Genomic DNA, 15103 nt, shown 5'->3' on the forward strand with positions numbered 1-15103 from the left:
TGCACTAAGTTTGTTTCTAGACAGTTTTGCTTTTCTTCACAAAATTCTACAAGAAAATTTAGAAGGGCGAAAGCAGATCCCTATTAGTTGTATAATCGACTTCAACCATGAGACAATATCATTTTGAAGCTCAAGCAGATATTCTTCAAGCAAAATTTTATTGAAGATTTGGAAGGCAATCATGAGTGGCTCATCCGACAGCCCCATTCAGGCAAAAGAGTAGACAATAGATCAGACAGATAAAAGGAGAAAGAATACAGCAAAAACAGGAGCAGCTTCATTTGTGTGAACTCCATCGGGACAAATCTAAACTACATTTGAACTAGGAATAAGCACAAGTTTTACAACTCTCATCCTATAACTGATAGACAGTCTCAAGAGGCCACATACCAAGTAAGCAAACATTTAGTCAACTATGCACAGATTCATGATAAGTCATAACTCAGTTCATATGAATCAGGATCCAGCTATGTTGCCAGTAATGGGGCTAGAGTTGGCGGATACGATTACGATACGTGCAAACAAATATATTTCAAAACAGTCAAATCCTTTGAGCAGAAACCCTAGAAACTCCACCAGCAATTATAGTTTCTTCATAGTGAAGTCCAACATTCTGCAAAATATAAAAAAGCAACAGATTATGTCAACCGAATTAATACAGGTTTTCGGCAACAAAATGCAAATGAGAAAGAATTTTCGAAGTTTAAGTTAGCATATGAATTTGAGAATCTGGTGCAGAGAAAATCTCCTCAGAGGACTCTTAACAACAGCCTAACATCTAAGTCTACCTCAGGCACGTTGCAGTGCATGATTATAGCGCTTGCTTAAACTACAAAACCTCATTCCAAACTTCCAGAAAAGCAATCCTTACAACTTACCCCATAAATTATTTAGCTCCCTCATTCCAGAAATCATGAACAATTTTACAGCTCTAGACACAGAGTAGAGCAAGTAATGACAGAAATTTTTAATCATTTAGGTCAGAGCTGTTGTCAATAATCATGCAGCTATAATTGTGATAGTAAGTGCTGGTTACACCCCTCATGAGTTGATTCATGGTTAAATGTGCCACTATTTGCTCAGATAGAGAAAATTGCCATAAACTAAACAATAGCGACATAGGCCAAAGAAATAATCCACTCTCCTTTAAATGAATACTTGATGATTAGTACTTGATGGCAAATTTGCATGCTGAAAAAATAAATAAATAAATAAATAACCATTTTGACAATTAAATGCGAAGTAGCTTCATAAAATGGCTGCAACATGAGGGATAGCTGTAGATAAAACATAAACATGTGTTTCCTTGCTTTCCTTTTGCATGGGATCTTACATGGAAGAATTCAAAAACATAAATATAGAAAATAAAGCAGTAATATATCCTATTCTCACTTTCTAAAAGAAATGAGGAAGCTAGTTGTTGCATGATGAGAAAGAACAATATCCCAAAAGTATCACAGATCACTCTTATACTGAGAGATAAAGACAGCTCACAAAGACAGAGTATCATCAAAAAATCCCTCTCTCTTTTTTACATCTATTCCTTTTTTCCAGAGTAAAGAAAAACCATACATTGACCTAACATCAGGTAGTAACAAAAAAAGAGTAATCAGAAAGATGGAAGAAGAATCCAAAAATTTTCTTACTTTTACTAGATAAGCAAACAGAAAGTACATCAATCCTAGCAAACCTCAGCTAACTATTCAAATCTTGGTAATTATGAGTAGATGAATCCTCAATATCTCTCACCAATGACAAATAAATGTGCTCAAAGGAATTCACAATAGCTAGAGGATAAGAAATTCAAAGAAGAATACTGATAAAAGCAGAAACAAAGACATGAAAGAAATCGAGGATTTCTAAATCACACTCATAGCCACAAATGAACTGGAAATAAATTGATTTGATATGCCAGCAACTACAGCACTAAAGTTTGGTGTCCTAAAGCTAATTACTGACCAGGTCTTGCTCAGTAATTTAAACACAACAATCACACAATAAAAAATGCTCAGAGCACTAGTCAACCAGAGAAACAGAAAGTATAAAAGGGACGTGGTATTTAGTGCAAATGATAACAGCTTAAACCCTGCAAATAGAACACTAAAGGACTGGTCTATCTTTTTCTATTGGGGGAGCTGAGCAGACACAAAGAACCGTGACAACAATCACTTCATAGGGTAAACAAAAGTATTCAGTCTAAGGGCATCATACAACTGTAGATTGAGTTTTGAGTGATAGATTTTACCTTCACTTCAGCCAAACAAAAGTAAATATATTGGGACGGCACTTCATCCACTTGGAGGACATTCTGAAGTTTTCACAACTTTCTCTTCAGTTTCCATTTCTGAAGTTTCCGCAGCTTTCTCTTTGGTTTCCATTTCTGAAGTTTCCACAGCTTTCTCTTTGGTTTCCATTTGCGAAGTTTCCACAACTTTCTCTTCAGCTTCAATTTGCAAAGTTTCCACAACTTTCTCTTCAGTTTCAGTTTCTGAAGTTTCCACAACTTTCTCTACACCGCATTCTGAAACTTCCACAATTTTCTGGTCAGTTTCAAATGCTGAAGTTACAATGACCTTCTGTTCAGTTTCAAATTCTGAATTTTCACCAGCTTTCTGTTCAGTTTCTGAAACTTTGGCCTTTGAATGATAATCTCTAAGCTCTTCCACACCCTTCTCAAGGTCTGCCAACCTCTTATCCAGCCAAACAACCTTGTTTAGGTATTCCCCAAATTGGAATGCATATCCTTCCTCAGCTGCCTTAGCCTTCTGCTCCAAAATTAAGCAAGCCAATCTGTATTCTTCTTCTTCTTTCAGACGTTGCTTCTCTATTTCTGCAGTGGTCAATACAACCCCTCCCAGACCAGCATCTTTGTAGATTGGTTCTTCAGGAAGCTGACATTTCAGCCTATATTCAGCAAATGCTTTGTTGGTTTGCTTTAAGGCCTTTCTGTAGTCTTCCAAAATATTTCCCATTAGATATAGCTCACGTTGTAGACGATAGATCTCTGCATCTCTTTTCTGTATTTCTTCACACTTGCTCTTATGCAAATGCTCGATCATACTGTCCCTTTTCTGCACCTCATTAAGTAATATCTGCTGATTAAAGCTTGCTTGTTCCTGAGCCTGCACCTTCTCCTGGTACATCAGCCTAGCCCGGCCCATAAGTTGTTGCATTTGGTCCATGCAGGTCCCAAAATCCAATGGTTTGTTATCCCATGGACCATCAATCCTTAATCTCTTATTGCTACCATTAAGAGGCTGATGAGAGACCTCATGGTCATGGTCAAGCTCTCTCTTACCTGTGTTACCATAGAATGATGGACCACCTGCAGCCATATGCTGCAAGTCATTCCTATCAGCAACAAGATCAACTGAAGAATCGTCATGAAGATGTCCTTGTGAACCATATGTAATCTGTGTTGTCTCCATAGCTTGAAGAAAATTGCCCGTTAGTCCATCCCCTTCAAGAGTATCATCATGTGGTCCAACATCAAATCCATCCTCTTCCTCTTCTTCTCCATCCTCCTCCTCCTCCTCCCTCTCCCCCTCCAGCTCATCCCCTTCCTCTTGCCTCTCCTCAAGACTGTCAAATCCACTGGCATCTTCCATATTACAAGGTTGCATGAAATGCTCACCTACATTGTTTCTTCCATGCAAAAGCCACTGTCTGTGCTCCTGCTCCTTCTCCTGCTGCTCCTCATCCTGCTGCTCCTCATCCTCCCTGCGCTCCTCAACATCCATCACGTCAGCAACTTTCACGTCTTCCTTTTCACCAACATCTTGCCCAAGAGTCAACTCAATATTCGGCCCTACCAATACATCATTTTCCTGTTCCGGAACTTCACTCAAATCACCCTTTGTCACATCACCAACGTCATTACCACCATCCCCTTCCTTTTTTACCACAGGATTCAACTCCACCATGTCCTGCTCTGCCATCAAAACCACCTTCTCCACGTCCAACTCCACTCTATCCTGCTCCTTTGCTACCACGTCCTCCTTCCCATCCAATTCCACTTTATCCTGCTCCTCCCTCACTAACACCTCCTCCTCCTCCTCCGTGTCCAAGTCCACCATATCCTGCCCCTCCCTTGGCTCCCTCACCATCACCTCCTCCCGCTGCGACTTGATCAAATACTGCAAATGCGACGCGTAATAGCAATCAACCAACTGTTCCCCTTTCAACAACTCCTTCTCAACCATGAACCAAAACAGCCCTGCCCAATCCACCTTTTCAGGATGGCCGTCTTTGATTGCCTTAGTCCAATTCAACACCTCATTCGGCATCATCCAAGTATCCTCGTGCAAAAGCACCCAATTAGAAACAAAACCCTCAATGAAGCTAATGGATTCCTCGGACAATGCCTCGAAATCCAAGTCCACCCCCTCAGCAGCCACCAAGTTCCCACTTTTCTCTTTCTTAACAGGCAACTTAAACGCCCTCGCTAAGTCTGCCCGATTAACGGCAATCCTAAACTCATTAACATAACTACACCTTAGTTTAGGATCATAGGTAGCAATCAACTGAGCAATCAAGTCAGACCTTATATTCCTATCAAATTCAATATGGAAAAAATCCCACAACCCCAGTCTCTTGAGCAACTTCTCATGCTTGGTAAAATCAAGAATCTTAGAGGGTATAAAAGGAACAGGCTTCAAATTCTCCAAAAGGGTATGCAATTTCTTCTGAATGGTCAGCTGTTTCTTAAGACTCCCTTTACCCTTCTTCCTCTTATTAAGCCTTTTTGGAGGGTTCAGTGACGGCATCCTGACGTCAGCCACAACAACATCAATGGAAGAAGGGGGAGGAGGAAAAGCAGACAGAATTATACCTGGGTTTTCTTGGTCCTCCTGATCTTCCTCCTCTTCTTCCTGTTCCAGGTCGTTTTGCTGTTGCAGGCGATCAAGATTGGATTTTTCCTGATGTGGGTTCTCTTGATCCGGCTCGGGTTGATTGATGGGGTTTATGGGCTCTAGGGTTTGGGGAGATTCATTGGCTTGATATTCTTCTTGGTGAGGCTGTTGAAGGTGAGAGGGACTACTACACATTGGGGTTTGGGAGGCAGAGGAGGAGGAGGTGGTGGTGGTGGATAAAGAGTAGAATTGGTGACGTCCCTCCGTATTTTTGCGCCTCTTGAAGTGAAGTGTAAACTTCATGCGACGGAGCCACGGAGGAGAGAACACAGGACTCTGACTTCAGCGTACTACTATAGTAGTCCAAGTACCACTGACGGGTGAAGCAGTATATTAGCATCTTATGTAGTGACCTTTTTCCTCGGCCAATTGTAATGACTAATGAGCATTATCTTTTTGTATTAATTACACTTGCACCCTCGAACTTAAGTCCTTGTAAGTTGTAACACTTTTACCTCTAGTAGTCAATTTTTTGCCGGTATTAAGATGAAGTTATATATTTTATGATCAAAATATTCATATCTAATTCTTAAACACACCTAATAATTGTAACATAATAAATACCTATTTTTTTAATAGTTGTAAAATACATTATACTATGCATTTCGATCTTTTAGCACTAAAATAAATTAAATAATTCACAAAAAGGAAGTCTAAGCAACTTAATGTATTTATCTCAATGTCTATAGCAATATTTATTTTTAAAATGAAATAAAATTAATTAATGCATTCAGGAGAATTATTTGTTTTTATTTTTTATTGTAACACTTTTTAATGTGTTTTATATGAGGAAAATGATTAAAAATAAAATTGTATGGAAAAATATATTCAGAGAATTTTTAATTTTTTTAATGTAGAATTCAAACAATATACAAAGCATGGTATGAATGTGGAATAAAATTACCAAATAACAACTTATTGGCTCGTGAAATCTTGTGAAAGCTGCAAGGTAAATAAAAATTATCAAAACCAATCCATTTACAATTTAAAGGAAGAAAAATAAGTGATGAAAAACTTGTCCATGTGTTTTAGGAATTTTAAATTTTTTTTCTTCCACAATACAATTTTTCAATTCTTTGGTATTATGTCATCTTTTATTTTTTTAATTTTTTGAATCATGTGACTTTCTGTTTTTTCTAATAAGATGTTTCACATTCCGACTAAAAGCATAGGATTATTCTAAAACTATTATGTAAGGGTATTAATGTTATTTATTAAAATTTTGGATGGAGAATTCATCATTAACATCTGACTAGTGACAAAGGAGGCAAAGTGCATATATTTATAATTTAGGAGGGTAATGTGTTATAAATGACCAAATTCAAGGGGACAAATTGTAATTAATCCTATTCATTTTTCATTGGGTGAGAGAAAGGGTGTGCAAAAATGCATAAGGGCTCTATAATGACAGGATGGACTATGGATGGTGAGGTGGTGTTAATGGATTGGATGATTATGCAACTATGTAACAGTAATTACATAGTGCAATTAGCTGTTGAGAGGTGCTCAATATGAATTTAGATGGATGAGATTGGATGATTATGCAACACAATTTCTTATGAATGGTACAACTTGTCTGTTATTGCGCTATGTATGTAATATGCTGCGAAAATATTTACATTCGCTGTGTTAGTACAAATATATAAAGTGTAATTAAAATTGATAATTGTAGAAATTTACAATTTGTCTGTTATTGCCCTATATATAGCTTAACTTTCTCACCAATACTAATAAAACGCCACGAAAATGTCAGGAGAAGAGACTTCTATTATGAAGTTAGAAGTGACTCTCGTACCATAAGGTTGGGAATGTCTAAACAAAATTATCATATTCAAGATTAATGACGACTATACGTTAAGAATTTTTTTTTACAAATTACATAAAACCAACTTTATTGTTTTAAAATGAATCCTTTTTTTTTTTTTGGCTTTTTCTTCCTCCATGTATTATGCTGAAGTGATAACACGTCTCGTCTTTGGAGAAAAATTTATGGTTAGATGCTCGTCTTCTCCAAAAATATTTTGAAAATTTTTCTAACTTAGATGGACTTTAGAATCTGCTGATAACTATTGATCCAGACTCATAAAATTGCTAGTTTGCTGTGCTTTTGAATTCATGTGGCCTGCTTCATAGAATCATAATAAGCAGATCCCTAGCTCTTTAATTGGAAGTCGCAAATTTTCTCAGCACAAAGTACTATACTGATTGAGGTCAAGAAATCAGGATGAAAGACAGAAAATATGCATGCAATTTTAGATTATATAAAATACATAGAGAAAATTAAGGGAAATTAATGAAGCATTATGAGCCATCATGACAAATGATAACGTAATGGACCAGTTCTTTCTTAGCCATGAATATTTTCTTTCCCTCTAATCTTTGCCTAATTATGGGGTTCACTTATTTGTCAAGGCATACCAAAAAAAACCCATTGCCACTACCTAATGGATTTTTTCTAACGCCTCGAATCCTCTTTTTCAAAATGATAATCAGTTTACTTGAGTTATCAATCAATTTGCTTTAGTTATTAATGCATCAGTACATATGGCAACTAATACGGAATAAAAAATAATTTCGAGATAGAAGATTCTAAGTGCTTTTTAACGGGTGCTTAATGGACACTTGTTAATAAACCTAAATTATACTTAATTTATCATGTTTATATACTTGTTCGAATTAACTACACTTTTCTGTAAAACTAACTCTTAAAATATTTTCAACGAACATCTATTAGACACCCTGTTAGCCAAACTAATACGTACATAAGCTCAAATGATCATTTATTCAATTATTGATTATGATTGCCCTTTTGAGTGCACTGTCTTGACAACTAACACCGTAATCCTATTTCCCACGCAGAATGAAATTTTCTTTCTGAAGCAAGAATCTTTTTTTTTTTTTTTTTTGGAAATTAAGCAAGAATCTTTTCTTTGCCGCAATTATTTTCGCCTAATTATTGGATTCAGTTGCTTTCGAAAAGAGATTAAAAAAAAAAACTTACTAATAAACAACACTAAAAAGTTCAACTCATAGGATTTGACGAGTACTCATCGAATGTTAGCATATCCGCCATCATAGGATGATCGATTTCTTTCTTAGACAAGAAGATTTTTTCTTCCATTATTCCGTTGCCAAATCATGGGATTGATTTACTTTCCAAGATGAACAAAAACTTTGCAATATATAAACTCTCTTGCAATCCACAAATCCAAGCATACAACCAGAGCAGCGAAGATCAACAATGGCTGACATCAAAACTTGTTTCCTTATTGCCCTTTTTGCAACACTTCTCTCCTTTGGCCAACCTCAGTTCACCACTTATCAGCAGATCTGTCAAAGGACGACTAATAGTAAACTTTGCACTCAAATCATCGATGCATCCACTTCAGCTAGGTTGAAGGCAAATGTAAATTGAGGATGCTCACCTCGGCCGCCCCGCATGTCCGAGGTGACCTCACCTCGTCCGACATCAGAGCTCACCTGTGCCTCGGGGATATCCCTTAAGCTCGGCCGGATCCCTAGTCTACCGTGTAGGTGACCTCGGCACCTCCACCTCAGCTGCACGCGGATGAGACAAGTCACCTGACATCATCCGGGATCAGTGCTTTATCTGAAAAGCACTGTCGCACTTAATGACTACTGCAAAGGACTCCTCGTCACCCTGTCCAGGCGGCTACAGTGTCAGAGTCAGGCCCCCTGACAGGGAACAGAGCCGTAATGGCAGGGCATGGGTCCCACCGACATAAGACCTCCGTCCTGCCCTCCACTCTCGCTCTATAAATACCCCACACACTCCAACAAGTAAGCGGACACTGTTCATTTACTCATACTCTAGCATATTTCTCGTTCTCATACTAACTTGATCGTCGGAGTGATCCCAGGGGAGAAGCCCCGCCATTCACTTCGGACAAGGAGGTTGACTTCGGATCCAGGAGTTCACCTCACCTCATCTCAGAGAGGACTGATTCAGGTCGGTTCAGCTACCAACCAAAAATCGCCTCTTCAATTGGCGCCGTCTGTGGGAACGAGATTACTGCTAAAATGAGATCCACGCGTTCCAGAAGCGGAAGAGTTCCCTCAACAGGGGCTGGGCAGACATCCGGAGCCCAGCAAGATCGTATCTCTGAGGAACATGGGTCCCAAAGGACCCAGCCCAACAATGAGGAGGCCATCGCCAAGATGGCCGAGTTTGTCACGGACAACCCCAACATCTTTGAGGAACTAGGAAGGTACCTCAAGAGGCAGGGAAAAGAAAAAGCCGAGTCTTCCAAGAGGAGACCGACGAAGTCCCCTGAAGTGCCCTCAGGCGAGGACTCCGAAGATGGGCGTCTATCTCGGAGCACCTCCAGGCGAGCCTCATCCAAGGCAACCTCCAAGATTGCCTCCATCTCCCGAGCGTTTTCTCGGGGACTACTGGGAAAACGAGCCGAGGACCCACCTCGGCGCCCCGGGGGCCTAGCTTCTGACTACATGAGGGCTCCGCCCTTCACGGATGACATCAATGGGGAGATGGTGCCCCCAAACTTTAAGCTTCCAAATTTGCACACCTATGACGGCCGAGGTGACCCCGAGGATCACCTCCGCGCCTTCATCTCCGCATTCCGACTCTACTGCGTCCCCGACGCCGTGATCTGTCGGGCTTTTCCCATCTTCCTACACGGGACTGCCCGAAAGTGGTTCTGGAGTTTGGAGCCGGGGAGCATTTCCTCCCTGGATGAGCTGATAGACCGGTTCATCCACCGCTTTGTGTCGTCTCGACCAATAACAAAGACTTCAGCTTACCTCTTGAACCTGCAACAGGGTCAGGGCGAGTCACTTCGCTCGTACGCCCAAAGGTTCAACGAGGAGAATGTACAGATACCTGACCAGAACGAGCAAGTAACTATTGCTGCTTTCACCAACGGGTTAGTAGCAGGGATCTTTAACACCGAAATCCATCGGCAGTACCCCCGTACACTCCGGGAGCTCTGGGAAAGAGTGGACCAGGGAATCCGAAGTGAAGATGTAAATCGCATGAAGCGAGAAGCCCAAGCATCTCGTACGGGGCAAGATCCCCGGAGGAGGAAAGACACTGGCCGAGGTGAACCAGGCTCAAGTGGCACTTCAAACCAACCCCGAGACCGCCGAAGTGTCTTCGACCGGATCGTGAAAGGCAGATCGTCCACCTCGGACGCCGAGCTGACGCCCCTCAATTCGAGCCGGACCCACGTCCTGGCTGTGATGAGGCAGAATCACCTCGGTCGCAACCCTCCCGAAATTCCGGGGAGGAGAGATAAGAGGAACTCGAACCTCTACTGTGCCTACCACCGTGATGTAGGGCACGAGACTGAAGACTGCAATGACCTGAAGCGGGAAATCGAAAATTTGATCCGGCAGGGATACCTGAAGCAATTCGTCCGCAAGGATGGAGGCTTCAACCGAAGCGTCTCCCACCGGGAGAACCGAGGCCCCCGCCGAGACGACCGACGGGACACGAACATGCATTGCCGAGGTCCCGAAAACCGTAGGGAGGACAAGCAGCCACCACGCGATGGCTCACCGGGCTACGGCCCCAACATCGCAGGGGTGATCAACACCATCGCGGGAGGACCAACGGGAGGAGACAGCCAGAACTCCCGGAAGCGGACCTACCGCCAGGCCGAGATGGAGGTGGCCGAGCCGAGCTCTCGGCTGTCCGAGGTCATCACCTACGGTCCCGCTGACCCCGTTCCTGCGGCCTCCAGCAATCATGAAGCTCTTGTGATTGAAGTCCTCACCAACAACTACGTAGTCAAAAAGGTCTACGTAGACCCCGGAAGCTCGGTAGACGTCTTGTACTACCGGACTTTCGAAAGTTTGAAGCTGACAAGGGAGCAACTCACTCCTGTCAGAACTCCCCTCGTGGGATTCGGGGGACACGTCGTCCACCCGGAAGGCATGTTGACCCTGGTGGTAACAATCGGGCGTCATCCACGCTGCCGAACTGTGCCTGTCAGTTTTGCAGTGGTCAAAGCAGACTCCCCCTACAATATGCTGATAGGCCGGCCCACGCTCAATGCCTTGAGAGCCGTATACTCCACCTACCACCTGAGCTTTAAATTCCCAACATCTGCGGGGGTGGCCGAGGTAAGCAGCGATGTGGGCGCCGCCCGAGAGTGCTACCTCGCCACCATTCAAGCAGCAGTCACCCCCCGGCCCTCACCGAGGTCAGAAGAAAAGAGGCCAGCGGTCCTCTCCATAGACTGCATCGACCCTCAGAAGGCAGAAGAGCCCAACAGGCTGGAGCCAGGGGATGAAGTGGAACTGGTGGTAGTGGATGAAGCGAAACCTGACCAAGTGGTCCAGGTAGGGGCGGGACTCCCCCCACCCCTGAAAGAAGAAATGATTTCTCTGATCAAAGACCACCGAGACGTCTTCGCGTGGTCCGCGGATGAAGTGGTCGGAGTGCCACCCGAGCTCATGACTCACCAACTCAACGTTGACCCGCAGGCCCGACCTGTGCGACAGAAACGAAGGCACTTCGGCCCCGAACGTAGCCAAGCCATATCGGATGAGGTCGACAAGCTCTTGCCGGCCAAGATGATCCACGAGGTCCAATATCCCACCTGGCTGTCCAATCCAGTCATGGTAAAAAAGGACACCGGGGGATGGAGAATGTGTGTTGACTTCACCGACCTCAACAAGGCCTGCCCCAAAGATTGCTATCCTTTGCCAAGGATAGACGCCCTCGTCGACGCGGCGATGGGGTATGAAATCCTCTGCTTCCTAGACGCCTTTAAAGGGTATCATCAAATAGGAATGAGTGAGGAGGACCAAGAGAAAACGGCGTTTTACACCGACCGGGGTACTTATTGTTACACTACCATGCCCTTCGGGCTAAAGAACGCCGGGGCGACCTACCAAAGGCTGATCAACCGACTCTTCCAGAATCAGATCGGTCGCAATGTGGAGGCCTATGTGGATGACATCCTCGTTAAAAGCCTCACCACTTCATCCTTTCTGTCAGACGTGAGGGAAGTCTTTGGTGTCCTGCGAGACTCGAGGATGAAGCTGAATCCCAAGAAGTGCGTCTTCGGCGTCACCTCGGGAAAATTCTTGGGGTATCTGGTTTCCCACCGGGGAATCGAGGCCAACCCCGACAAGGTGAAAGCCATTCATGACATGTCTCCACCCCGGAACATCCGAGAAGTCCAACGGCTGAATGGACGCCTGGCCGCGCTGAATCGCTTCCTGTCCCAATCAGCTGAGAAAGCTCTGCCTTTCTTTAAGGTGCTGAAAAATGCTGACCAGTTCGCCTGGACTGAGGAGTGTCAGGCTGCTTTCGACCAGCTGAAGCAGTACTTGCATCACCTACCAACTCTCGCTTCACCTCGGCCCGAGGAGAAGCTCTACCTCTACCTCTCCGCAGCCGACGAGGCTGTCAGCGCTGTGCTCATCCGAGATGAGGGCACCCAAGTGCCGGTCTACTACGTCAGCCGAGCCCTCCGCGGGCCGGAGACCCGATACACGCAAGTGGAAAAACTTGTGCTGGGGCTCGTCCACGCAGCTCGGCGGTTGAAACCCTACTTCTTAGCCCATCCCATCTCGGTCAGGACCGACCAGCCCATTCGGCAAATATTGGTGCGACCCGAAGCTTCTGGTCGCCTCACCAAGTGGGCTGTCGAATTGGGAGAATATGACTTGTCCTACGAGCCACGCACCGCCATAAAAGCTCAAGCTTTAGCTGACTTCCTTGCTGAGCTCACCTTCACGGAAGGTCCGGAGTCCACTTCAGCCTTACCCGAGGTGTCCACCTCATCCCTGTGGACATTGTATGTCGATGGATCCTCTAATGGAGACGGCTGCGGAGCCGGACTGCTCCTGGAAGGACCTCAGGGGGAGGTTTGCTCTTACGCCCTCCGCTTTGACTTCCCGGCCACCAACAATGAAGCCGAGTACGAGGCTCTAATCGCTGGACTCCAGCTAGCCCGCAAGCTCGGCGCCCAGCAAATCCATGTCCGCAGTGACTCCCAGCTCGTGGTACGCCAAGTTATTGGTGAGTACGAGGCCAAGGATGAGACCATGCAACGGTACCTCTCCAAAGTTCACCAACTCACCTCGTACTTCAAGTCATTCGAAATCCAAAGGATCCCTCGGTCCCAGAATAAGCGAGCCGACGCCTTATCCCGGCTGGCTTCCACTTCATTCTCTGACCTCAACAAAACCGTCTTGGTGGAGGTCCTGAGTGAACCAGGGTACGTGGAAGAGGTGGCCTGCCCCGTGCACTCTGAAGAAACTTGGATGACCCCGTTCATCCTTTTCTTAGGTCAAGGAGTCCTTCCCGAAGACCGAGCTGAAGCAAGGAAGATACAACGCAAAGCCCCTCGGTATGCGCTCCGCGAGGGAGAACTATATAAGCGCTCCTACCTCGGCCCATGGTTGAGGTGTGTCACCCCCGAGGCAGGACGCGAGGTCCTCCACGAGATCCACGAGGGCCTATGTGGGGCTCACATCGGCCACAGGATGCTGGCTAAGAAGGCTATGCTCCTGGGATATTTTTGGCCCTCACTTCGGCAAGACTCTCAGGACCTCGTTCTCGGCTGCCCTTCCTGCCAAGTCCACGCACCCGAGCACCACCAGCCTTCAAATTTCATGGTCCCCATCACTTCACCCTGGCCGTTTGAGCAATGGGGGACAGACATCATAGGTCCCTTCCCCAAAGCCGTCGGGGGTTATACTTTCTTAGTAACCGCTGTGGATTACTTCACCAAGTGGGTCGAGGCCGAGCCACTTCGGACCATCTCAGGGCTGGCCATTCAAAAATTCTTTTGGAAGTGCATTATCTGCCGCTTCGGCATACCTCAGATCATCATTTCGGACAATGGGAGACAGTTTGCCGAGAACCCATTCAAGACTTGGTGCGAGAACCTCGGCATCAAACAACACTTCACTTCGGTAGGCCACCCTCAGGCCAATGGTCAAGCAGAGAACTTCAACCGAACTCTCCTGCATGGTCTCAAGATCCGACTACACCAAGCTGGGTCATCTTGGGTGGAGGAACTCCCCAGTGTCCTGTGGTCGTATCGAACCACGCCGAGGTCAGCGACGCAAGAGACCCCATTCTCCCTGACCTACGGCGCCGAGGCGGTCATCCCGGCTGAGATCCTTACCCCCAGCCCTCGGCTGGCAGCCTATGCCGCCGAGGTGAACGACGAAGAGAGGCAGCTGGACCTCGACCTCGTCGAAGAACGAAGGAACCTCGCCTCAGCCCGGATAGCTTCTTACAAGAACACACTGGCACACTACTACAATGCCCGCGTAAAACATCGTAGATTCCAACCTGGAGACTTGGTTCTGAGAAAAAACTCGATCAGCCGAGCTGAGCCCCAAGGCAAACTGTGTCCGAAATGGGAAGGCCCCTACCGGGTTGTCGAGTCTAATCTTAAGGGATATTGTAAGTTAAGCTACCGAGATGGCTCATTAGTGCCGAGGTCTTGGCACGCCGAGAACCTCAGATTGTATTATGTTTGAATTTTTAATCAAGTTATGACTTCGGAAATTGTGTTATTCTTCAACATCGGTATTACGCTATCAAAAAATAAGGGGGACAAGCAAGGGATGAAGTCAAAGCAAAGCAAGAAATTAAAGAGCTGAGATGAGAAGAAACAGACTTTCATTCAACAGAGGTGTTACAAAAAATACAAAGCCGAGGTCTGAGTGCTGCTCAACACTTCACCTCGGCCACCCCCTTAGAGCCTACGAGCCTAAACCCCCGTATCGGCTGCATCCCCGGTCTTGGCTCCCTCCCGGGGATCCTTTTCTTCGGCCTCCTTTCCGCCGGAGTGAAGTTCATCTCCATGCTCTTTGCCGACGTCTCCTTCGACGTCGTCCCCTCCGGCTTCGTCTCCCTCAGCGTCCTCTCCTCCAGCTTCTTCCACTTCCACCTCCTCGAACACTTCGTCGAGTTCGGACAACCACTTGTTGAACTCGACCTGGACTTCGGCCAAGTTCCTTCCCGCCTGGATGCCTTCGGCCATCCGATCGCATAGCTCCTTGGAGTCCTCGTTATAGCTGGTATGGTTTTTCAGAGACTCCAAGACTTCGGAGGGGAGGTGAGCCGCAGCCTCGTCAACGGCCGATGTGAAGCCAAACATGAAGTTAGGCGTAAGTAGTTGGCCGAGGTCCTTGATGAAGGCCTCGGACTTCCGAAAAGCGTCTACGGCCGAGGCTCC

General features: G+C 45.4%; 2 protein-coding genes across 2 annotated transcripts; one reads left to right on the forward strand and one right to left on the reverse strand.

Annotated features, from left to right (window-relative positions):
- Positions 1–350: 350 nt before the first annotated feature.
- LOC113771811 lies at positions 351–5156 on the reverse strand. The gene is made up of 2 exons (XM_027316369.1): positions 2246–5156; positions 351–613 (listed from the first exon to the last, which is right to left on the reverse strand). The coding sequence occupies exon 1, from the start codon at positions 5154–5156 to the stop codon at positions 2289–2291; it is 2868 nt and encodes a 955-aa protein (XP_027172170.1). The 3' UTR covers positions 351–613; positions 2246–2288.
- Positions 5157–8954: 3798 nt separating this feature from the next.
- Positions 8955–14402, forward strand: LOC113771812. The gene has a single exon (XM_027316371.1). The coding sequence runs from the start codon at positions 8955–8957 to the stop codon at positions 14400–14402; it is 5448 nt and encodes a 1815-aa protein (XP_027172172.1).
- Positions 14403–15103: the final 701 nt, after the last annotated feature.

This window comes from Coffea eugenioides, chromosome 5 (assembly GCF_003713205.1).
Source record: "Coffea eugenioides isolate CCC68of chromosome 5, Ceug_1.0, whole genome shotgun sequence".
Classification (NCBI taxonomy): Eukaryota; Viridiplantae; Streptophyta; class Magnoliopsida; order Gentianales; family Rubiaceae; genus Coffea; species Coffea eugenioides.